Source organism: Thalassophryne amazonica, chromosome 1, assembly GCF_902500255.1.
Source record: "Thalassophryne amazonica chromosome 1, fThaAma1.1, whole genome shotgun sequence".
NCBI lineage: Eukaryota > Metazoa > Chordata > Actinopteri > Batrachoidiformes > Batrachoididae > Thalassophryne > Thalassophryne amazonica.
Genome location: NC_047103.1, coordinates 5,033,937 through 5,058,732, shown reverse-complemented (window position 1 = coordinate 5,058,732; position 24,796 = coordinate 5,033,937). Strand labels below are relative to the sequence as shown.

The 24,796-nt window shown below is 44.1% G+C and overlaps 1 protein-coding gene across 1 annotated transcript in view; it reads right to left on the bottom strand.

Annotated features, from left to right (window-relative positions):
* The window catches only part of LOC117524748 (sodium channel protein type 4 subunit alpha B-like), a 295,022-nt gene that overhangs the window by 41,684 nt on the left and 228,542 nt on the right, over positions 1-24,796 (bottom strand). The window contains exons 25-26 of the mRNA XM_034186600.1: positions 18,667-18,789; positions 4,912-5,187 (exon numbers count right to left, since the gene is read on the bottom strand). Of these exons, the coding sequence (XP_034042491.1) occupies positions 4,912-5,187; positions 18,667-18,789 (399 nt within the window). The remainder of the gene's footprint in view (positions 1-4,911; positions 5,188-18,666; positions 18,790-24,796) is intronic.

Genomic DNA, 24,796 nt, shown 5'->3' with positions numbered 1-24,796 from the left:
TCCTTTTCTCTCAAAAATTCTTGAAAGGGTAGTTGTAAAACAGCTAACTGATCATCTGCAGAGGAATGGTCTATTTGAAGAGTTTCAGTCAGGTTTTAGAATTCATCATAGTACAGAAACAGCATTAGTGAAGGTTACAAATGATCTTCTTATGGCCTCGGACAGTGGACTCATCTCTGTGCATGTTCTGTTAGACCTCAGTGCTGCTTTTGATACTGTTGACCATAAAATTTTATTACAGAGATTAGAGCATGCCATAGGTATTAAAGGCACTGCGCTGCTGTGGTTTGAATCATATTTGTCTAATAGATTACAATTTGTTCATGTAAATGGGGAATCTTCTTCACAGACTAAAGTTAATTATGGAGTTCCACAAGGTTCTGTGCTAGGACCAGTTTTATTCACTTTATACATGCTTCCCTTAGGCAGTATTATTAGACGGTATTGCTTAAATTTTCATTGTTACGCAGATGATACCCAGCTTTATCTATCCATGAAGCCAGAGGACACACACCAATTAGCTAAACTGCAGGATTGTCTTACAGACATAAAGACATGGATGACCTCTAATTTCCTGCTTTTAAACTCAGATAAAACTGAAGTTATTGTACTTGGCCCCACAAATCTTAGAAACATGGTGTCTAACCAGATCCTTACTCTGGATGGCATTACCCTGACCTCTAGTAATACTGTGAGAAATCTTGGAGTCATTTTTGATCAGGATATGTCATTCAAAGCGCATATTAAACAAATATGTAGGACTGCTTTTTTGCATTTACGCAATATCTCTAAAATCAGAAAGGTCTTGTCTCAGAGTGATGCTGAAAAACTAATTCATGCATTTATTTCCTCTAGGCTGGACTATTGTAATTCATTATTATCAGGTTGTCCTAAAAGTTCCCTAAAAAGCCTTCAGTTAATTCAAAATGCTGCAGCTAGAGTACTGACGGGGACTAGAAGGAGAGAGCATATCTCACCCATATTGGCCTCTCTTCATTGGCTTCCTGTTAATTCTAGAATAGAATTTAAAATTCTTCTTCTTACTTATAAGGTTTTGAATAATCAGGTCCCATCTTATCTTAGGGACCTCGTAGTACCATATCACCCCAATAGAGCGCTTCGCTCTCAGACTGCAGGCTTACTTGTAGTTCCTAGGGTTTGTAAGAGTAGAATGGGAGGCAGAGCCTTCAGCTTTCAGGCTCCTCTCCTGTGGAACCAGCTCCCAATTCAGATCAGGGAGACAGACACCCTCTCTACTTTTAAGATTAGGCTTAAAACTTTCCTTTTGCTAAAGCTTATAGTTAGGGCTGGATCAGGTGACCCTGAACCATCCCTTAGTTATGCTGCTATAGACGTAGACTGCTGGGGGGTTCCCATGATGCACTGTTTCTTTCTCTTTTTGCTCTGTATGCACCACTCTGCATTTAATCATTAGTGATCGATCTCTGCTCCCCTCCACAGCATGTCTTTTTCTTGGTTCTCTCCCTCAGCCCCAACCAGTCCCAGCAGAAGACTGCCCCTCCCTGAGCCTGGTTCTGCTGGAGGTTTCTTCCTGTTAAAAGGGAGTTTTTCCTTCCCACTGTAGCCAAGTGCTTGCTCACAGGGGGTCGTTTTGACCGTTGGGGTTTTACATAATTATTGTATGGCCTTGCCTTACAATATAAAGCGCCTTGGAGCAACTGTTTGTTGTGATTTGGCGCTATATAAAAAAATTGATTGATTGATTGATTGATTAACCGCCAACATCGTGCTCACGAGATCTCAGCATTCCAAGGTGAGACCAGATACTGTCTATCTGTGTGCTTGGATGAGACACTCCATCTGCATTGTTACAGTTCATCCAGTTTTAATCGGGTGCCGGGTTTGGCTGGGGAAGTAACCTGTGCCGGACTGGCGCCCCATCCAGGGGACGTTATACACTCACATCTGCTTCACACTATGGAATCCAGGAATAAGCAGTAAGACACCAATGGGCTTCAGGGCCTGGACAGAACATACTACTATTTAAATAGATGAAAGAGAAAAATAGGATCAAGAGACCCCGAAGTCCTTTGGACAAAGAAAGAGTTATTATGACCAAATACGTAGAAAGTAGCATTAAAGATCAATGGTCAAAGGATGTCTTTGTGCAGGTCGACAGACACTGATTCAAGGAATCTATCTGCAGAATCAAGGAAAAACGTAATGAGCAGTTTTTCAGCTATAAATTGATAAGTGTGTAAAATGTTAATTTGGGCTGTTCTCAGGGCCCTGGGGACCCAAATGATTCAAAGACAATGAGATTTTTTGATCTGCAGGCAATCCCCCAAGGAATCTTCATGCACAATTAGAGAAGGAGGTATTGGACATTATTATCACTTTACTGGGGCGTTGCTAGGCCGGTATCATAGATTTACGTCGACGGTATCTGGCTATACCCGCCTGCTGTGCATAAACAAATGACGTCATAGCGCGCACGCAGCCCAAGAACTATACGCAGAGAGGAAAAAAAAAAAAAAAACTCCACAGAGGAAAAGATGAAAAGGTGAGAAGTGTGTTTTGGTCCCAATATGAATATTCCGGATGATCTTCTCATGGATAGTATGAGCAGCTAAAGCAGCTAAAGCAGCCAGCTTGATGAGGACGCACTGCTGAATTTGAACAGTAGCGCACGCGCGCCAGGCGACAAGGCAGAAGTTAAGTGAGCCAACTTTTTATGTATGCGTTACATGTTGTGTATCTCAGTAAAAAGTGATAATAATGCAAATCATTTAATAAAACTTGGGCGAATAGCTGTTATTTTGGGCGACTGGGCATGGACGGAGGGACTCCAAAAGCATGTTATTGTATTATTATTTCTGCAATACATTAAAGACTGTGAAAAATGACACTTTTTCCCCTTCTTAGGGGGCCTTGCTGGGGGCTGAGGGGGATTAATTCAGAAAATCAACTTATCATGACCACATCATGACTTAAGGAATGTCTGTAGCAAATTTCAGAAAAATTCATCAGTTTTTTTTTTCTTTTTGGAAAATCGTTGCACTGAAAAGTGACGGCGAGTCCAGCGTCCTTTAGTCCAAAGGATGAATACACAGACAAGTCTGTACTTTCATATATTTTTGAATTTAAAGAATTGTTGATTATAAATCAAACAAAATGTTAAAACTTCATTGTATCCAGTGTATAAAGGCTTAATTAAATTGAATTAACTGTACAAATATGATAATTACCTCACATGAGAAAACAGTGAAGAACCTACAAGTCAGTACTAAACTTCAAGCTCCGCTTACTTCTGTCTGAGTGAACAAAATTGATTGAAGTTTCCCAAGTAACTTTTCCTTTTTAATGTCCATCTTTCCATTTCTCTCTCTCTGCTTCCCCTTCTTTCTTTCCTTAATTCCTCCATCCCTCCTTAAGTAACGCTCACCCACGTCTCTCTCTCTCTCTCTCTCTCTCTCTCCCTCTCTCCTCCCACTTGGCTGGACTCACTCTAAAAATAAAAACCTCTCAGACGCTGATTGATCTGAGGCTCTCGGGACTCCTGTGGTAGGCGAAAGCAAGCAAGAGAGAAAAGAGTAAGAAAGAAAAGAGTGACAGATGTAAAAATACAGAGAGAGAGAGAGAGAGAGAGAGAGAGGAGGGCGATGGAAAGAAAAAAGCAAAGTGATGGAGAGAGGCAGCGCAGGAAAGTTGCCCCTGTTGTTTTTAATAAGGGATGATGGTGAGATGTGAAGGATGGATGAGAGAGAGAAAACAAAAAACAAAAAGAACAAAGGAAAGCTGTTAAGGTGATGAGAAGTCACAGAAATAATGAAAGAAATAAGAGAGGGACGGAGAGCGAAGAAGTGGAAAAGTCAAAAGTGAGTGCGGTAAAGAACAGACGTGGGAGGAAAATTAAGACGGCAAATGGAAGGATGGAAAGAAAGAACAGATGAAGGGAGCGAGGGAAGGAGGCAGGAGAAGAAATCAAGCCTCCTACGAGGAGCAGGACCCCCCCCACACACACACAGAGCAGCGTTTTTTTTTCTTTCTGCTTCAGTTTCTCTGTGTTTTGTTTCTGCGTGATGACAGATTTCATGTTTCAGCTTTTCTCTCAGATCTCTTGCTGTACTTTCAGCATTTTACTCATCTGACACCAGTTTGATGCAGCTTTTCTCCTCCAGAGCAGCATTTTGCGCTGCAGCCGGCCCGTTCTGCTTCCAGGGTGCCGTGTCACAAACACAGAGCCGCACAACGTGCCGCTCGGGAAAAATCAACTTAAAAAGACTGTGAGCCGGTGGACAGTTCTGACCTCACCAGAACCACTGAAGAGGACTAAACCTCAGAGCACCACGACCTGCACAAATGTATGGTGGCCATCCAGGGTTATAGGTCAGGAGGAGTTACACAGGAGTCAAGATTTAACAATGACAAGTGCACCAGATTATCTGTCTGATCATAAAGATGCCAATAAGGTATAGTTTGGATTTTCTATCTGACAAAGATTAATTTTAGTTTGTACAGGGGTCAAAGGTTAAAGTTGCTCCATTTTTGCTCAAATGTGATGCAGATCATTTGTTGACCTAATAAGATTAATATCTGGAATAGGTTTGACTGTGTCAAATGTTTGGTCTCCAAATTAAAGGTCAAACAAGGTCGATGTCCACTGGATGAAAAAATACCCCCAAACACCGCCCCTGAAGACGCAGCACCGGAGCCAAAGGGAGAGCATCACCCCCCACCACCAGCACCGAGCACACCCCAAAAACATCAAAACTACCAGCCATCTGCAGGACGCTTCTTTCAATACACCACCTCCACCACCAGGGACCACTCATCAAACAAAACCACATCAAGCTCCCACCCCACCACGTGCCCACAGAGACAGAGGCCACACCCAGACGCCCACATGGGTGAGCCTGATGCTACGTCTGATGCTCCTGGATGTCTCACCACTTGAAGCAGTGCCAGGTATCCTGCCCCAACGTTGTCAAAGTTGACCTTGACTTTGCTCCAGTAGAACATGGAGGAGTCGTTCTGCGCCTTGCACTCGGACTTGTTGTTGATGAAGGAGGCGTTGTAGACGTAGCCCATGTGATTGATGCAGCGCCCAAACTTTCCAGCAAACAGGTTGACGCCCATGATGCTGAAGATGAGCCAGAATATGAGACAGACCAGCAGCACATTCATGATGGAAGGGATGGCTCCGATCAGCGCGTTTACCACCACCTGAGGCCGAGACAGAAAGATAAAAAGAAAAAATTATTCTAAATGCAAGTGTAGTTTGTGTCTTTGCTATAAAATACTTCAAGTTAAATGTGTGCAGGCGACATTTTAGACGTCCACGTGACATAAATGTGTTTTATTGATTGGAACCGCTGAGTTTAAACAGAGAGCAGCCAACAGGTTTTTCTCAGCCTATTGATCCACGGACAGTTTAAAAGCATTTATGGTGACAACTGACATGGTGATATTTGATGTAACCGGTTTTTCATTGTACATTTGACCACATGGTCACTCCTGTTGTGATTTTATCCTATTAAACTCTAAACTGTCTTTATTGCCTGATGCAGATTAGCTAATAATCCAGACGGGGTCAAACGTAGACGACAAGAGTTACTGTGAAACGATCAAAGCACAGCAAGAAATTGAACAAAGTGCAAAATATGTCACTGACATACAGTAGTGTTCAGAATAATAGTAGTGCTATGTGACTAAAAAGATTAATCCAGGTTTTGAGTATATTTCTTATTGTTACATGGGAAACAAGGTAGCAGTAGATTCAGTAGATTCTCACAAATCCGACAAGACCAAGCATTCATGATATGCACACTCTTAAGGCTATGAAATTGGGCTATTAGTAAAAAAAAAAAAGTAGAAAAGGGGGTGTTCACAATAATAGTAGCATCTGCTGTTGACGCTACAAACTCAAAACTATTATGTTCAAACTGCTTTTTTAGCAATCCTGTGAATCACTAAACTATTATTTAGTTGTATAACACATCAGGGCAACATGGGGCATTAAAGTGTGATGGAAAGTGACGGAGTGAAATCAACTTTTCCGAATTACCTTGTCAAGGAAAATAAAGAGATAAATGATATAAAAGAAGTTGTAAATGAGTTTAATGATTATTTCTCAAAGGTGGGATCAAATCTGGTGGGAAATAAACCAATAGTAGAAGATAATGTTGGGAAAGTGTAGGAACACGGACCCACAACAGGGGGCGCAAATGAACGGACAATGGAGAAAGTCAAATCACAAAGTTTTACTGTTGTGAACTCACACAACAAACACAACAGATTACAAATACAGCAGTAACCGAATTCCAAAGGTGTCGTGTGGGCAGGCTCGACGATAGGAGACGTCTGTCCGAGTCGAACCGGAACCACCCGATTTCCTCTGCCACCGAACCCCGGGGATACTGGAGCCGCCAAGTCCCGAACCCCAGGTGGCCACTGCCTCCGCTCGTCGGATCCGGTACTGCTGGCAAGGAACAGAAACAGTCAGGTGTGGGTGCGGCTGCACCCAGCAACACACAGGGTGGAAACACCACCTCTACCTCTTCTCAAAAACAACACTGAAGGATTGGAAGGTGAGTACTTATCTAGTCACGTCCAACACTGTCTTCAGCTGACCTTAAGCACAAGCAAAAAGTATTAACTCTTAGAATAGAGTAACTGGCTGAGTTCGTTACCTCCTTGGTAGAGCGATATCTCGGCAATGAGGTAGAGATGCCGTCCTGCTGATATACCTCCCTGTTGATGGATATCAGCTGTCTCGTCTCAGGTGATGGGTGACAGCTGTCACCCTGGCTGCTCCTGTGAGGCGGCAGCGCCCTCTGGTGCCTGGAGCCCGCACTCCAGACAGGGTGCCCTCTGGTGGTGGTGGGCCAGCAGTACCTCCTCTTCAGCGGCCCACACAACAGGACCCCCCCCCCCTCAACGGGCGCCTCCTGGCGCACGACCAGGCTTGTCCGGGTGGCGACGGTAGAAGTCGGCCAGGAGGGCCGGGTCCAGGATGAAGCTCCTCTTCACCCAGGAGCGCTCTTCGGGACCGTACCCTTCCCAGTCCACCAGATACTGCAAACCCCGGCCCATCCGTCGGACGTCCAGGAGCCGGCGTACAGTCCAAGCCGGCTCGCCGTCGATGATCCGGGCAGGAGGTGGTGCCGGACCCGGAGTGCAGAGGGGTGAGGTGTGATGAGGTTTGATTCTGGAAACATGGAACACTGGATGAATCCGCAGTGAGGCCGGAAGCTGAAGCCTCACTGCGGCGGGATTGATGACCTTGAGAATTTTAAACGGACCAATGTATCGTTCCTGTAGTTTTGGGGAGTCCACTTGTAGGGGAATGTCCTTGGTGGACAACCACACTTCCTGCCCAGGACGATACGTAGGAGCCGGGGTCCGCCGCCGGTCTGCATGGTTCTTCGCCCTCGTCCGGGCCTTCAACAAAGCAGAACGGGCGGCACGCCACACCCGACGGCACTTCCGTAGGTGGGCCTGGACCGAGGGCACACCGACCTCTCCCTCGACCACCGGGAATAACGGGGGCTGATACCCCAAACACACCTCAAAAGGGGAGAGGCCGGTGGCTGATGATACTTGACTGTTGTGGGCGTACTCGATCCAGGCCAGGTGGGTACTCCAGGCCATCGGGTGCGCGGCTGTCACACAACGTAGGGTCTGCTCCATCTCTTGGTTGGCCCGTTCTGCTTGCCCGTTGGTCTGGGGGTGATACCCGGACGAGAGACTGACCGTGGCCCCCAGTTCCCGGCAGAAGCTCCTCCAGACGTGCGAGGAGAACTGGGGACCGCGATCGGAGACGATGTCTGATGGTATCCCATGCAGACGGACGACGTGGTGGACCAGGAGGTCCGCTGTCTCCTGGGCCGTTGGTAGCTTCGGGAGGGCCACGAAGTGGGCCGCCTTGGAGAATCGGTCCACTATCGTGAGGACGACGGTGTTTCCCTGGGACGGCGGGAGGCCCGTGACAAAATCCAGGCCAATGTGAGACCAGGGGCGATGAGGCACGGGCAGCGGCTGTAGCAATCCCGATGTCTTGCGGTGGTCGGCCTTGCCCCTGGCGCAGGTGGTACAGGCCTGGATGTAACCCCGGACGTCGGCCTCCAGGGACGCCCACCAGAAGCGCTGCCGGACGACTGCCACGGTTCTTCGCACCCCAGGATGACAGGAGAGCTTAGAACCGTGACAGAAGTCCAGAACTGCAGCCCTGGCTTCTGGTGGGACGTAGAGTTTGTTCTTCGGTCCGGTTCCGGGGTCTGGGTCTCGTGTCAGGGCCTCCTGGACGGTCTTCTCCACGTCCCAGGTGAGGGCGGCCACGATAGCGGACTCCGGGATGATGGGATCCGGGGGATCCGACGACTCCGTTTTGACCTCATCTTCATGTACCCGGGACAAGGCATCCGATCTCTGGTTTTTGGTCCCGGGACGGTAGGTGATCCGGAAGTCAAAACGGCCGAAGAACAGTGACCAGCGGGCTTGCCTGGGATTCAGCCGCTTGGCGGTCCTGATATACTCCAGGTTCCGGTGGTCAGTGAAAACCGTGAATGGCACGGACGTTCCCTCCAACAGATGTCTCCACTCCTCAAGGGCCTCTTTCACCGCAAGGAGCTCTCGATTGCCGACGTCATAGTTCCGTTCGGCTGGGGTCAACCTGCGGGAAAAATAGGCACACGGGTGAAGGACCTTATCGGTCTTCCCGCTCTGGGACAGCACGGCTCCTATCCCTGAGTCCGAGGCGTCCACTTCAACCACTAACTGGCGACTAGGATCGGGCTGCACCAGAACAGGTGCAGACGAGAAGCGCCGTTTCAACTCCTTGAACGCGGCTTCGCAACGATCCGACCAGGTGAAGGGGACTTTTGGTGAGGTCAGGGCTGTCAGGGGGCTAACTACCTGACTGTAGCCCTTAATGAACCTCCTGTAGAAATTAGCAAAGCCTAGGAACTGTTGCAACTTCCTACGGCTTGTGGGTTGGGGCCAGTCTCTCACCGCCGCAACCTTGGCCGGATCAGGAGCGACGGAGTTGGAGGAGATGATGAACCCCAAGAAGGACAAAGACGTGCGGTGGAACTCACACTTCTCGCCCTTCACAAACAGCCGGTTCTCCAACAACCGCTGCAGGACCTGACGTACATGCTGGACATGAGTCTCAGGGTCCGGAGAAAAGATGAGTATATCGTCTAGGTATACGAAGACGAACCGGTGCAGGAAATCCCGCAAGACATCGTTAACCAACGCTTGGAAAGTCGCGGGGGCGTTTGTGAGACCGAACGGCATGACCAGGTACTCAAAGTGACCTAAGGGGGTGTTAAATGCCGTCTTCCACTCGTCTCCCTTCCGGATCCGAACCAGGTGGTACGCATTTCTAAGATCGAGAGGTTGTACAGCCTACTGGACGGGAACTCACTGCCCGGAACCAAATCAATGGCACAATCATACGGACGGTGGGGGGGAAGAGTGAGAGCCAGATCCTTGCTGAACACGTCGACAAGGTCATGGTACTCCACCGGCACCGTCCCCAGATTGGGCGGGACTCTGACCTCCTCCTTAGCTCGGGAGCCGGGAGGAACCGAGGAACCTAGACACACCCGATGGCAGGTCTCGCTCCACTGAACCACTACCCCGGACGGCCAATCAATCCGGGGATTGTGCTTCAACATCCAGGGAAATCCTAAAACCACACGGGAGGTGGCCTGAGTCACAAAAAACTTGATCACCTCCCGGTGATTTCCTGACACCACCAGAGTTACAGGTGGTGTCTTATGCGTGATCGGAGGGAGTAGGGAGCCATCTAGTGCCCGAACCTGTACAGGCGAGGTAAGCGCCACCAGAGGGAGCCCTATCTCCCTGGCCCATCTGCTGTCCAACAGATTCCCCTCAGAGCCCGTGTCCACCAGTGCTGGGGCCTTCAGGGTTGAGTCCTCATAAAGGATCGTGACTGGGAGTCGTGTGGCAATGTGGGTGTGTCCCACGTGAATGTCTCGGCCCACCCCTAGCCCAGTCTCTAGGGGCGGGGCGTTGGAGTTGAACCGCTCGGGGCAGTCCCTCATATGGTGCTCTATCGCACCACAAACAAAACAGGCTCCGTGGGCCCGTCTCCTCTGTGCGTCTGGTGCCCTAAATGTTGCCCTACTCGTGTCCATAGCTTTGTCAGTAGGGGGAGCTGTGGCCCCACGGAGCGCAGGGGCCGTGGAGCGTGGGGAAGGCGGAGCGCGGTCGGAACCGGAAGGGAGAGGGACGGCGCGTGCCCGGCCACGCCCTTCGTCTCGTTCCCGCCGACGTTCTTCTAACCGGTTGTCTAACCGTATGACAAGATCGATGAGCCCATCTAAATCCCGCGGTTCGTCCTTAGCCACCAGGTGCTCCTTAAGAACCAATGACAGTCCGTTTACAAAGGCGGCGCGGAGGGCAGCGCTATTCCAGCCGGACCTCGCAGCCGTGATGCGGAAGTCGACTGCATAGGCAGCTGCGCTCCGACGCCCCTGTCTCATCGACAGTAGCACAGTTGAAGCGGTTTCTCCTCTATTGGGGTGATCGAACACGGTTCTGAACTCCCTCACAAACCCATCATATGTCTGAAGGAGCCGTGACTTTTGCTCCCAGAGCGCTGTAGCCCAAGCGCATGCCTCGCTGCGAAGCAGGTTTATTACATAAGCTACCTTGCTAGCATCAGTCGCGTACATAACTGGACGCTGTGCGAAGATGAGCGAACACTGCATAAGGAAATCCGCGCACGTCTCCACACAGCCTCCGTACGGCTCTGGAGGGCTTATGTATGCTTCCGGGGAAGGTGGGAGGGGTCGTTGAACGACCAGTGGAACGTCAATGTTACGCACAGGGTCTACGGGAGGGAGAGCCGCAGCGGCGCCCGGAGGGCGTGCTTCCACCTGCGCGGCGAGAGCCTCCACCCTGCGGTTCAGGAGGACATTCTGCTCGGTCATTAAATCTAACCGAGTCGTGAAAGCGGTGAGGATCCGCTGCAACTCACCGATTACCCCTCCTGCGGACGCCTGCGCGTCCTGTTCTTCCATTGGCCGTTCAACAGCCGGTTGACGCCCCTCGGGATCCATGACGTTGGCCGAGATATCCTGTTGGGAAAGTGTAGGAACACGGACCCACAACAGGGGGCGCAAATGAACGGACAATGGAGAAAGTCAAATCACAAAGTTTTACTGTTGTGAACTCACACAACAAACACAACAGATTACAAATACAGCAGTAACCGAATTCCAAAGGTGTCGTGTGGGCAGGCTCGACGATAGGAGACGTCTGTCCGAGTCGAACCGGAACCACCCGATTTCCTCTGCCACCGAACCCCGGGGATACTGGAGCCGCCAAGTCCCAAACCCCAGGTGGCCACTGCCTCCGCTCGTCGGATCCGGTACTGCTGGCAAGGAACAGAAACAGTCAGGTGTGGGTGCGGCTGCACCCAGCAACACACAGGGTGGAAACACCACCTCTACCTCTTCTCAAAAACAACACTGAAGGATTGGAAGGTGAGTACTTATCTAGTCACGTCCAGCACTGTCTTCAGCTGACCTTAAGCACAAGCAAAAAGTATTAACTCTTAGAATAGAGTAACTGGCTGAGTTCGTTACCTCCTTGGTAGAGCGATATCTCGGCAATGAGGTAGAGATGCCGTCCTGCTGATATACCTCCCTGTTGATGGATATCAGCTGTCTCGTCTCAGGTGATGGGTGACAGCTGTCACCCTGGCTGCTCCTGTGAGGCGGCAGCGCCCTCTGGTGCCTGGAGCCCGCACTCCAGACAGGGCGCCCTCTGGTGGTGGTGGGCCAGCAGTACCTCCTCTTCAGCGGCCCACACAACAGATAAATTAAATACAATTGTAAATACGGTCAATAGTATTTTCCTTGACAATGTGGAAAAAGATGAAATAAGGAATATTGTAAAAAACTGTGTAAGCAAAAGATCAACTGACTATGAAGATTTAGACATGATGACTGTAAAAAGTATAATAGAAACTGTTATTGAACCATTCACTTACATTTGAAATCTGTCTCTGTCAACAGGAATTTTCCCAGACGAAATGAAAATTGCCAAGGTAGTCCCGTTATATAAAAAAGGAGACAAACATAACGTTTCAAATTACAGGCCAGTGTCATTGCTTCCACAGTTTTCTAAAATTATGGAAAAGGTTTTTGTGACAAGGTTGGATAAATTCACTGAGAAACATCATATTTTAAATAATGCTCAGTATGGATTTAGAACAAAACATTCGACAGCTATGGCAATTATGGAATTAACAGAGAAAATATCAACAGCAATAGATAATAAGGATTATATGGTAAGTGTTTTTATTGACTTGAAAAAAGCTTTTGATGTTATCGATCATTCAAGATTGCTTCACAAGTTACAACAATATGGAATAAGAGGGATTGCACATCAATCAATCAATCAATCAATTTTTTTATATAGCGCCAAATCACAACAAACAGTTGCCCCAAGGCGCTTTATATTGTAAGGCAAGGCCATACAATAATTATGTAAAACCCCAACGGTCAAAACGACCCCCTGTGAGCAAGCACTTGGCTACAGTGGGAAGGAAAAACTCCCTTTTAACAGGAAGAAACCTCCAGCAGAACCAGGCTCAGGGAGGGGCAGTCTTCTGCTGGGACTGGTTGGGGCTGAGGGAGAGAACCAGGAAAAAGACATGCTGTGGAGGGGAGCAGAGATCGATCACTAATAATTAAATGCAGAGTGGTGCATACAGAGCAAAAAGAGAAAGAAACAGTGCATCATGGGAACCCCCCAGCAGTCTACGTCTATAGCAGCATAACTAAGGGATGGTTCAGGGTCACCTGATCCAGCCCTAACTATAAGCTTTAGCAAAAAGGAAAGTTTTAAGCCTAATCTTAAAAGTAGAGAGGGTGTCTGTCTCCCTGATCTGAATTGGGAGCTGGTTCCACAGGAGAGGAGCCTGAAAGCTGAAGGCTCTGCCTCCCATTCTACTCTTACAAACCCTAGGAACTACAAGTAAGCCTGCAGTCTGAGAGCGAAGCGCTCTATTGGGGTGATATGGTACTACGAGGTCCCTAAGATAAGATGGGACCTGATTATTCAAAACCTTATAAGTAAGAAGAAGAATTTTAAATTCTATTCTAGAATTAACAGGAAGCCAATGAAGAGAGGCCAATATGGGTGAGATATGCTCTCTCCTTCTAGTCCCCGTCAGTACTCTAGCTGCAGCATTTTGAATTAACTGAAGGCTTTTTAGGGAACTTTTAGGACAAACTGATAATAATGAATTACAATAGTCCAGCCTAGAGGAAATAAATGCATGAATTAGTTTTTCAGCATCACTCTGAGACAAGACCTTTCTGATTTTAGAGATATTGCGTAAATGCAAAAAAGCAGTCCTACATATTTGTTTAATATGCGCTTTGAATGACATATCCTGATCAAAAATGACTCCAAGATTTCTCACAGTATTACTAGAGGTCAGGGTAATGCCATCCAGAGTAAGGATCTGGTTAGACACCATGTTTCTAAGATTTGTGGGGCCAAGTACAATAACTTCAGTTTTATCTGAGTTTAAAAGCAGGAAATTAGAGGTCATCCATGTCTTTATGTCTGTAAGACAATCCTGCAGTTTAGCTAATTGGTGTGTGTCCTCTGGCTTCATGGATAGATAAAGCTGGGTATCATCTGCGTAACAATGAAAATTTAAGCAATATTGTCTAATAATACTGCCTAAGGGAAGCATGTATAAAGTGAATAAAATTGGTCCTAGCACAGAACCTTGTGGAACTCCATAATTAACTTTAGTCTGTGAAGAAGATTCCCCATTTACATGAACAAATTGTAATCTATTAGACAAATATGATTCAAACCACCGCAGCGCAGTGGTTTCAATCACATCAGTGGGTAAAAAGCTACTTAGAAAATAAAAAACAGTTTGTTCAGATAAATAATACTAAATCAGAATTGTGTAATATTATGTGTGGAGTACCACAAGGGTTGGTACTTGGACCCAAACTGTTTATTTTGTATATCAATGATTTTGTGAATATATCTAATGTACTTGGTAGCATTTTATTTGCTGACGACACAACATTATTTTACTCTGGATCAGATATACAGGAAGTAGCACAAGTGATAAATACAGAGTTGGAAAAAGTGAAATATCGGTTTGATATAAAAAGATTGTCAGTTAATCTTAATAAAACAAATTTCAGATTGTTTAATGACAGAGTTAAAAAATGATGTGTCAATAAAAATAGATGGAATGGACATTCAAAGGGTAAAAGAAACGAAATGTTTACGAGTTATGATTGATGAAGATTTTACATGGAAGTCACACATAAATTACATAAAAGGAAAGATAGTGAAAGCCATTGCTGTTTTGCATGTTAAATGCATGTTTGCAAGTTAAATATTCATTAAATAGTTATGGTTTATTAACATTGTACAATTTTTGATTGTTCCATATTTGACTTATTGTGTAGAAATCTGGGGATCAACATGTACAACTTATACACAAGCTTTATTTATTTTGCAGAAAAGAGCTTTAAAAGTGATTGGCAACAGTCGATTTAGAGATCCATCTAATCCACTGATCATTAAGTATAGGGTACTTAAATTTCATGATTTAGTTGATTTGAAATGACTACAAATAATGTACCAAGCGAACAACAATACCTTACCAATACACATTCAAAATATGTTTGAAAAAAGAGTAAGTAGTTATAATTTGAAGGACACAGAAGTCTTTAAAAAAACAAGATTCAGAACCAAGATAAAGGAACGGAGTATTGCAGTAAATGGTGTAAAATTATGGAACAACCTCAACAAAGAAATCAAAGAATCAAGGTCGCTTAAATTATTTAAAAAACGTATTAAACTTGATGTATTTTGTAAGTATGAAACTATGAAATAAGTCAGTGGGCTGTGACAAAGCCAAAAATGTAATCTGTTAATAATGTTTAGAATGTTTGAAGTTTAAAATGTAATCTATTAGGGATGTAGTCTTTTAAATAATGGTTAAAATTAGGAAAGAAGTCGGTGGCATGTGACAAAGTCATAGAAATGCAATGATGTCGATTGATGATGCTTTGCAAGATTGTATTGTAAAAAAGGGGCAGAATATATAAGACTTGTTCTTCCAAACTGCTCCTTTTCGTTCAATGGTTTGTAATGTTTTGTTAATTTTGCTTTTCTGTTTTTTCTTTTAAATGAATGAAATAAATCCTCAATATATATGTGGATCTACAGCAGATGCACTGTGTCAACTGTGAGCATCCGGGACAAACCAAAAGTGTAATATATAAAAATAAATAAAAACAGGTGATGGATGGAAGTCCTGAAGAACTACTCCATTACAGAACCATCCATTTGCTGGAACATGTCTTCATTTTGTAACAATCTAATGACAAAACGTGTTTGGGATCATCATTTGTCTTTGTTATGTACATGATGGATTTCTGCAGGAAGTAACCTTCATCATGTGTATTTATTTGGGGAAAAAAGGGACTTTTTCTGTCGTGGTACTGAACAGGGTGATCTGAGGACAACATGCTTAAAGTAGCCAATGTTCACACATTCACATGTTCAGACGTTCACCACCACCTGAAGCCGACGCAACACAACAACAAAAAGAAAAAAGAAACGTCCGTCGCTGCACAAATCCCTTCATGTTGAGCAGGACAGTTAGAGAGAGACGAGTGCTGAGTCAGCTAATGTCAGCACACACACACACACACACACACACACACACACACACACACACGCCCAAAATCCCACCCTGCCCCACCCTTCTCACTGTACCCACAACACACTGCTCCTACCCAGAATGCCATGCTGAGCGAGCAGTGTGGTGCTGAGTGTGGAGCATTTGTAAATTGACAGGGTGGCTAATCTTATTATCCAGATGAAGAAGAGCAGAGAGGATCATGCAGAGAGTGAAACTGCAGGCTTTTTTCCCAGCATGCACAGCGTCCAGTGAAGCCGTCAGCGTCCTGCACTCCTCGCTCGGCTTTATTCTTTGTTTCATCTTCAAATTTAAAAATCTGGGTTTCATTTTACTTTTGATGTGTTGAACTGGAAGATGTGTTTAGTTGTACAGAAGAAGCTGATCAAAGTTACGTGAACTAATATTGCTGACATCCACAGGCGGCTCCAGGGTGAAGTTTACGGGGAGGGTCGTAGCCCCAACAGATCTCTTTTTACGCTACACAGGAAGATGTAGTAAACAAATTTAAAACAATTCCATTTGATTTGGCTTCTTGTCAAACAGTTTTATCCAGGAACTAGAATCTGGTGAAGTTGAAAACTCTCACTCACTCATCTTCAACTGCTTAATCCAATTAAGGGTCACGAGATAAAGCTGAAAACATGAGCGCCAAAGTCTAAAGTGGAAAAAAAGAGAACAGCACCGCCTAAAGGAAAGTAACCGCTTCCCTGGCAGCTTTGTTAGTTGTTAGCTGTGTACTGAAACAAGCAAACAAAAAAAAAAGCAACAATAATAATAATAATAAAAAAATCTGTGTAAATTTTCACAAATTTGTAGTGTATTTTCTGGAGCATAAGTTACACTTGTTTTTCTGTGTGTGGAATACACTTTTTAAAACAACGTGTCCCTGTGGACAAGTTTAACAACAGGAACTCAGTAGTACATGTGCACACCACAGCATATGCTGTTCCTTAACATAAAGACTTTCAATTTCCAAAAATAAGTAACATGGACAAATAAACATGTGATGGACAACATACAACCAATACTAACCAATGCAGTTTGGACAACATAAAACATGGACAGACACACAGCTTTGTAAACACTACAATAAAACTTTCACCCTTCTGTCCATTTGATTTTCATTTTCCTTTTAGGGGAGGTGATGGTCTAGTGGTTAAGGCGTTGGGATTGAGACCAGAAGATCCTGGGTTCAAATCCCAGCCTGACTGGAAAATCACTAAGGGCCCTTGGGCAAGGTCTTTAATCCCCTATTGCTTCCGGTGTGTAGTGAGCGCCTTGTATGGCAGCACCCTGACATCGGAGTGAATGTGAGGCATTATTGTAAAGCCCTTTGAGTGTCTGATGCAGATGGAAAAGCGCTATATAAATGCAGTCCATTTACCATTTTCTTTCAGTTGGCATTTTTGCCCACTGATATAGTGTAATGATTGATTTTTTGGGTATATAAGTCACAGTGGGGTATAAGTGGCAGAAGGTCCCAAACTAGCTAAAACAAACAAGCATATACTTAATCATGTTGTGTGCTGTATTTATGAATTAACATGTTACACAATTACATTTTACTTAAACTTTACAAAATACACATTTACTACTAATTCAGTTGCCCCAGTAGCATACGTATAACGATACTGCCCCCCCCATGATAAAAATAATAAACTCTCTGGAGCCGCCACTGCAGATGTAACACCGAGGTGTTTATTCATGACAAGAAATCTTTCAATTCATTCATCCTTTGCCTCAGTGTATTCTCATGCTTCAACACAACTTCCAGGACATTTAAGAATGATTTCAGAGTCATATTTAAGATGTGTTTCTGTGGTTTGTGCAGGACACCGACTCTGATGCTGTCAGTAATACTGATGAATGGAACACACACACACACACACACACACACACACACACACACACACACACACACACACACACACACACACACACACACACACACACACACACATACACACACACACACACACACACACACACCATCAGAAAAATACTTGTTGCTTCTTCATGAGACATGCAGTTTAAATTAGTCCATTCAAAAAATAAATAAATGAATAAATAAATCAGTCTGCAAGAGGAAAAAAATTCTGTGGAGGAATAAATTAGTCAAAGCGGTGGAGAAATACTGCAAGGATTGAGCCAGATGAACCAATGAGAGAGCAGCAGACTGAGACGAGCGGTGCTGGATGAGGCCAATGACCAGGTGAGAAGATGCAGGTTTCAAACCCACCCGGACACGAGGAGAGTGACACGAGCGCTTCATTTACATCACCTTCAGTTAGATGGCGGTAACGTCACCACACGGTCACAAAACCAGCGTCATAATATTTATCGCACTTTTTAATCGCCATCGGCTTCAAACTCATCACTTTATACACGCTGCACACCAAAGTGCATCTGAAGATTACCCAAAACCCTCAGATCATGTAAATGAATGGGGGCCAAATCAAGAACACACATCCAGAAGTATTGTACAGTAATCTGAGTTTGTTTTTCTGTTTAGTATATTTGGCCTTTGCGGAGCTACTTGGTTTCAGATTTTGGATTTTAAGTGATCAAGATTTGATTTCATTGATTTCACTTTCAAATCAAGTTTCAATGAACAGAAAACCAAACAGAAATGTTGTTTTTTTTTTAATTGCCACAAGAGGGAGCCACCTGACTTTCCAAGACTGTTGCCTATGTTTTGTAGGGACTACCAGGTGCTGCAGATGATCAGCCGACGACTTCAAAAGCTGCAACATTTCTCATATTTTTCACTTTATCTATTTATTTATTCACTTCTTTATTTGGTGGGCGCAAAATGATGTTGATCAAGAAGGTCATGACGAATGTCATACATGTCATAACCAAATAAATAGCTGTCACTAGGGGGCGATGATCGTGATGGAGAGGCAAAGGACGCGCTCCTCGACCTTGAACCGTGCCCGACCGCATCTGTTTTCTTTAATACTGATTCTTACCCTCATGCCTTCAAATCTGGACAGAGCCCTGAGGGGCCGCAGCGCCCGCAGTGTTCGCAGAGATTTGATGGCTGCCAAATCTGAATAACCCAACGTGTTGGCTGCCAGACTCACCAGTGACACCTGCAGGAGAGAGAGAGAGAGAGAGAGAGAGAGAGAGAGAGAGAGAGAGAGAGAGAGAGAGAGAGAGAGAGAGAGCAAGAAAGAAAAGATAGAAACAGACAGTGAGAGACAGATGGATGACGGAGAACTAGGAGCATCACTGTCGGGTCACACTCATGATTATTGAACCAATCTTGTCCTAGAGGTCTACTGAAATGGGCGGAGCTGTATGCGCTGTGATGTGGTCACTTCTTTCAGGTCTCTAACGTGTTGCCAGTGTGGCGCTAATCGTCATACAGAAACATCTATCATGACTGCACAATATGCACTGCTCCAAGTAAGTGTATATATATTTACTTATGTATATCTCAGGCCAACAAACTGTGCAATTTGTATTTGTGTGGCACTCACAGTGTACACAGTATTTCTCTGTATTTCATTTTCTTGATTTGCCATGCCTAACTAAGTATTATTTGTATTTAGCTTCTACATGCTGGACTAATAAAGAAATATAACTGTAAGGAAATTTTTTTCAAGTAAATTCATGGATTGAAGCGCCTCGTTCTCACTTCCATGTATATCTAACTGTGATGAACTGACGTGTGAAGCAGAGGTGGGCGATACCGGGAATTTTGGTATTGATCCGATACCAAGTAAATACAGGCTCAGTATTGCTGATATCGATACCAATAATTTTTCATATTTAAGCTTCATAGATCCAAAGGATCCAAAAGACCTAGGATAGAATTTCGCCAAACATTGTACGTGACAACAAAATACTTTATTATCACAATCAACATTTTTGTTTAAAAAAATATCACTCAACACAACTTAAAACAAAATTTCCTGAGGTAGAGGGCTGACAAACCACAATACAAGGGTGCGCTGCTCCGTGTTGTGTCACACAGCGCAGCGCTGCTCTTAGACAGAGAAGACACCGATGAATCTGCGTGCTCAGCAGTCAGTGCGTGCGGGAGAGAAAAAAAGCTTGAGTATTGATCTTTTTACACGAGGATCGTTCAATATCAATACCAGCGTTGGTATAGATATTATCGATATTAGGATCGATCCGCCCACCTCTAGTGTGAAGGTAAGGTTACGTGTTCCAAGTACACGGTTTGATGATGTACCACGCTGAGAAACGACAAAAACAACGGCAGCAGAACCACAGACCCAGTAACACGCCTCTGGCACCACACTGACGATTCCAGAAAACCTCTCGCTGATGTCACAGGATGTACAACAACATTCCGATTCCACAGAAAAACAAGGTATTATCAATGTTTGTTTAACTTTGTGATGGAAAAAAGCTAATGTCAAACAGCTTGAAAATCCACTTTCAAACCAGAACCTTCTGGGTTGTGCATCCCCTGAAAGTGAGAAAGGGGCTTTGATGCTGACGTATGAACTGAATACTTGTTCCTACATTATCTGCATGTAGCACAGCTTCATTTGAGAGCCAGCTACGCTAACTGTCATAGCAGGCTAGGCTAACAAGATAGGCTAACTTGGTGACTACATGGATAAAGAATAAAAAATATCTCAGCCATATTGTTCTTTTGCTATTAGATCACTGAAAATGACATCAAATTCTAAAATATTAGAAGTTGGGAAACAGTTAGAGCTGACAAATTTACACTTAGTGCCACTTATATCAAGTACGCATGTCTTTTTAAAGTACTTGTGCCTTTCTGAAGCCAAAAGCTACCAGCAAGAGCTTACGTGTATGAATAATGAAAAAGAATTCCTCCTCCAGGGGGCATCCTCCCTAGGAAGGTGTTCCAGCTGCGTCCATCTGGGAGGAGACCCCGGGGAAGACCCAGGACTAGGTGCAGAGATTATACGTATCTCCACACTGGCCTGGGACTACCTTGGGATCCTCCAGGGCAGAGGTGGTAAATGTTGCCCGGGAAAGGGAAGTCTGGGGCCTGTTGCTCCCGCGACCTGATCGCGGACAAACAGTTGAAGATGACGAGTGATGATGAAGAATTCCTGAATAAAGAATTATTGAACTGAATTGATTCTTGAATTATAATAATTCACAGATTTTAATTTTATTTTTGCTACGTCTCTTCCTCCTGAATCCAGTGTTTTATACAGAATAAACACTGTACTTTGGAATGAGCCGGAAATTATTAATTAGCTAGTTAGCTCATTAGTTAGCATGCTAGCTCCACAGTTCTTCAGGGAAGATTATTTTATATTTTTACTTTTTTTCTTTCTACTGACAGAAAACATCTTCCAAACTGAAGTCATTTGGTTGGTAAAACATATTTAAGATGAAAAAAATATTCTGCTGATAGAAATGTCTAGATATCTGGCACCTGGATGACTGAGACCTGAAAACTGGTTTTGGGTCAGTCTCTGACTGAAAACTGGACTCTGATCTGGTTTTGGGTCAGTCTCTAACTGAAAACAGTAGTCAGATCTGGTTTTGGGTCAGTCTCTGACTGAAAACTGCATTTTGATCTGGTTTTGGGTCAGTCTCTGACTGAAAACTGTACTCTGATCTGGTTTTGGGTCAGTCTCTGACTGAAAACAGTAGTCAGATCTGGTTTTGGGTCAGTCTCTGACTGAAAACTGCATTTTGATCTGGTTTTGGGTCAGTCTCTGACTGAAAACTGTACTCCATCTGGTTTTGGGTCAGTCTCTGACTGGAAACTGCATTTTGATCTGGTTTTGGGTCAGTCTCTGACTGAAAACTGTATTTTGATCTGGTTTTGGGTCTGTCCCTGATTGAAAACTGTATTCTGATCTGGTTTCAGGACAGTCTGTGACTGAAAACTGCATTTTGATCTGGTTTTGGGTCAGTCTCTGACTGAAAACTGTACTCTCATCTGGTTTTGGGTCAGTCTCTGACTGCACTCTGATCTGGTTTTAGCTCCGTCTCTGACTGAAAACTTACTCTGGTCTAGTTTTAGGTAGGTCTCTGACTGAAAACTGTATTTTAATCTGGCTTTGGGTCAGTCTCTAACTGAAAACTGCATTTTAATCTGGTTTTGGGTCCGTCTCTGACTAAAAACTGTATTTTGATCTGGTTTTGGGTCAGTCTCTGACTGAAAACAGTAGTCAGATCTGGTTTTGGGTCAGTCTCTGACTGAAAACTGCATTTTGATCTGGTTTTGGGTCAGTCTCTGACTGAAAACTGTACTCCATCTGGTTTTGGGTCAGTCTCTGACTGGAAACTGCATTTTGATCTGGTTTTGGGTCAGTCTCTGACTGAAAACTGTATTTTGATCTGGTTTTGGGTCTGTCCCTGATTGAAAACTGTATTCTGATCTGGTTTCAGGACAGTCTGTGACTGAAAACTGCATTTTGATCTGGTTTTGGGTCAGTCTCTGACTGAAAACTGTACTCTCATCTGGTTTTGGGTCAGTCTCTGACTGCACTCTGATCTGGTTTTAGCTCCGTCTCTGACTGAAAACTTACTCTGGTCTAGTTTTAGGTAGGTCTCTGACTGAAAACTGTATTTTAATCTGGCTTTGGGTCAGTCTCTAACTGAAAACTGCATTTTAATCTGGTTTTGGGTCCGTCTCTGACTAAAAACTGTATTTTGATCTGGTTTTGGGTCTGTCTCTGATTGAAAACTGTATTCTGATCTGGTTTCAGGTCAGTCTGTGACTGAAAACTGCATTTTGATCTGGTTTTGGGTCGGTCTCTGACTGAAAACTGTACTCTCATCTGGTTTTGGGTCAGTCTCTCACTGTAAACTGCACTGTGATCTAGTTATGGGTCAATCTCTGACTGAAAACTGTATTTTGATCTGGTTTTGGGTCAGTCTCGGACTGAAAACTGTATTTTAATCTGGCTTTGGGTCAGTCTCTGACCGCAAACTACATATTGATCTGGTTTTGGGTCAGTCTCTGACTGAAAACTGTATTTTGATCTGGTTTTGGGTCTGTCTCTGATTGAAAACTGTATTTTAATCTGGCTTTGGGTCAGTCTCTGACCGCAAACTACATATTGATCTGGTTTTGGGTCAGTCTCTGACTGAAAACTGTATTTTGATCTGGTTTTGGGTCTGTCTCTGACTGAAAACTGTATTTTTGATCTGGTTTTGGGTCAGTCTCTGACTGAAAACTGTATTTTCATCTGGTTTTGGGTCAGTCTCTCACTGAAAACTGCACTGTGATCTAGTTATGGGTCAATCTCTGACTGAAAACTGTATTTTGATCTGGTTTTGGGTCAGTCTCTGACTGAAAACTGTATTTTGATCTGGTTTTGGGTCAGTCTCTGACTGAAAACTGTATTTTGATCTGGTTTTGGGTCTGTCTCTGACTGAAAACTGTATTTTTGATCTGGTTTTGGGTCAGTCTCTGACTGAAAACTGTATTTTCATCTGGTTTTGGGTCAGTCTCTCACTGAAAACTGCACTGTGATCTAGTTATGGGTCAATCTCTGACTGAAAACTGTATTTTCATCTGGTTTTGGGTCAGTCTCTCACTGAAAACTGCACTGTGATCTAGTTATGGGTCAATCTCTGACTGAAAACTGTATTTTGATCTGGTTTTGGGTCAGTCTCTGACTGAAAACTGTATTTTGATCTGGTTTTGGGTCAGTCTCTGACTGAAAACTGTATTTTAATCTGGCTTTGGGTCAGTCTCTGACCGCAAACTACATATTGATCTGGTTTTAGGTCAGTCTCTGACTGAAAACTGTATTTTAATCTGGCTTTGGGTCAGTCTCTGACCGCAAACTACATATTGATCTGGTTTTAGGTCAGTCTCTGACTGAAAACTGTATTTTAATCTGGCTTTGGGTCAGTCTCTGACCGCAAACTACATATTGATCTGGTTTTGGGTCAGTCTCTGACTGAAAACTGTATTTTGATCTGGTTTTGGGTCTGTCTCTGACTGAAAACTGTATTTTTGATCTGGTTTTGGGTCAGTCTCTGACTGAAAACTGTATTTTCATCTGGTTTTGGGTCAGTCTCTCACTGAAAACTGCACTGTGATCTAGTTATGGGTCAATCTCTGACTGAAAACTGTATTTTGATCTGGTTTTGGGTCAGTCTCTGACTGAAAACTGTATTTTGATCTGGTTTTGGGTCAGTCTCTGACTGAAAACTGTATTTTGATCTGGTTTTGGGTCTGTCTCTGACTGAAAACTGTATTTTTGATCTGGTTTTGGGTCAGTCTCTGACTGAAAACTGTATTTTCATCTGGTTTTGGGTCAGTCTCTCACTGAAAACTGCACTGTGATCTAGTTATGGGTCAATCTCTGACTGAAAACTGTATTTTCATCTGGTTTTGGGTCAGTCTCTCACTGAAAACTGCACTGTGATCTAGTTATGGGTCAATCTCTGACTGAAAACTGTATTTTGATCTGGTTTTGGGTCAGTCTCTGACTGAAAACTGTATTTTGATCTGGTTTTGGGTCAGTCTCTGACTGAAAACTGTATTTTAATCTGGCTTTGGGTCAGTCTCTGACCGCAAACTACATATTGATCTGGTTTTAGGTCAGTCTCTGACTGAAAACTGTATTTTAATCTGGCTTTGGGTCAGTCTCTGACCGCAAACTACATATTGATCTGGTTTTGGGTTGGCCTATATTCAGATAGAGGAAGAATTAATGTGATACATTTAGCTAGCATGTTATCCATCTATTTGGAGACCATTTGTATTTTCACAGTATCGAGACAACTTTTGATTGGAGCAAATATTTTACCACCTTGACTGAAAGATCCGATTACAAGAAGGTAAATCTTGGAGGAATTATTCTTCTTATTATTCTTGGAGAAAATTATCCGCTCGTGTGACCGACCCGTTAGCTCGTAGTTCTGAGGCAGTGAGAGAGGAAGCTGATCGATCTGATCAATCTGAAGCAATCAAAGCTGTGAATATCAATGAAGAGAAAGAATAAAAAATAAAAACTGACCACACAAACCTGTCAGTGAGGAAGAAGAGAAAGAGTTGTAAAAAAAATGAGCTGTTCACATAAAAAACAACAAAAAAAGAGCGGAAAAAATACACAGAAAAACACAATAACAATAACATGACGATAAAACAACAGTTTACCTGTGAAGAAA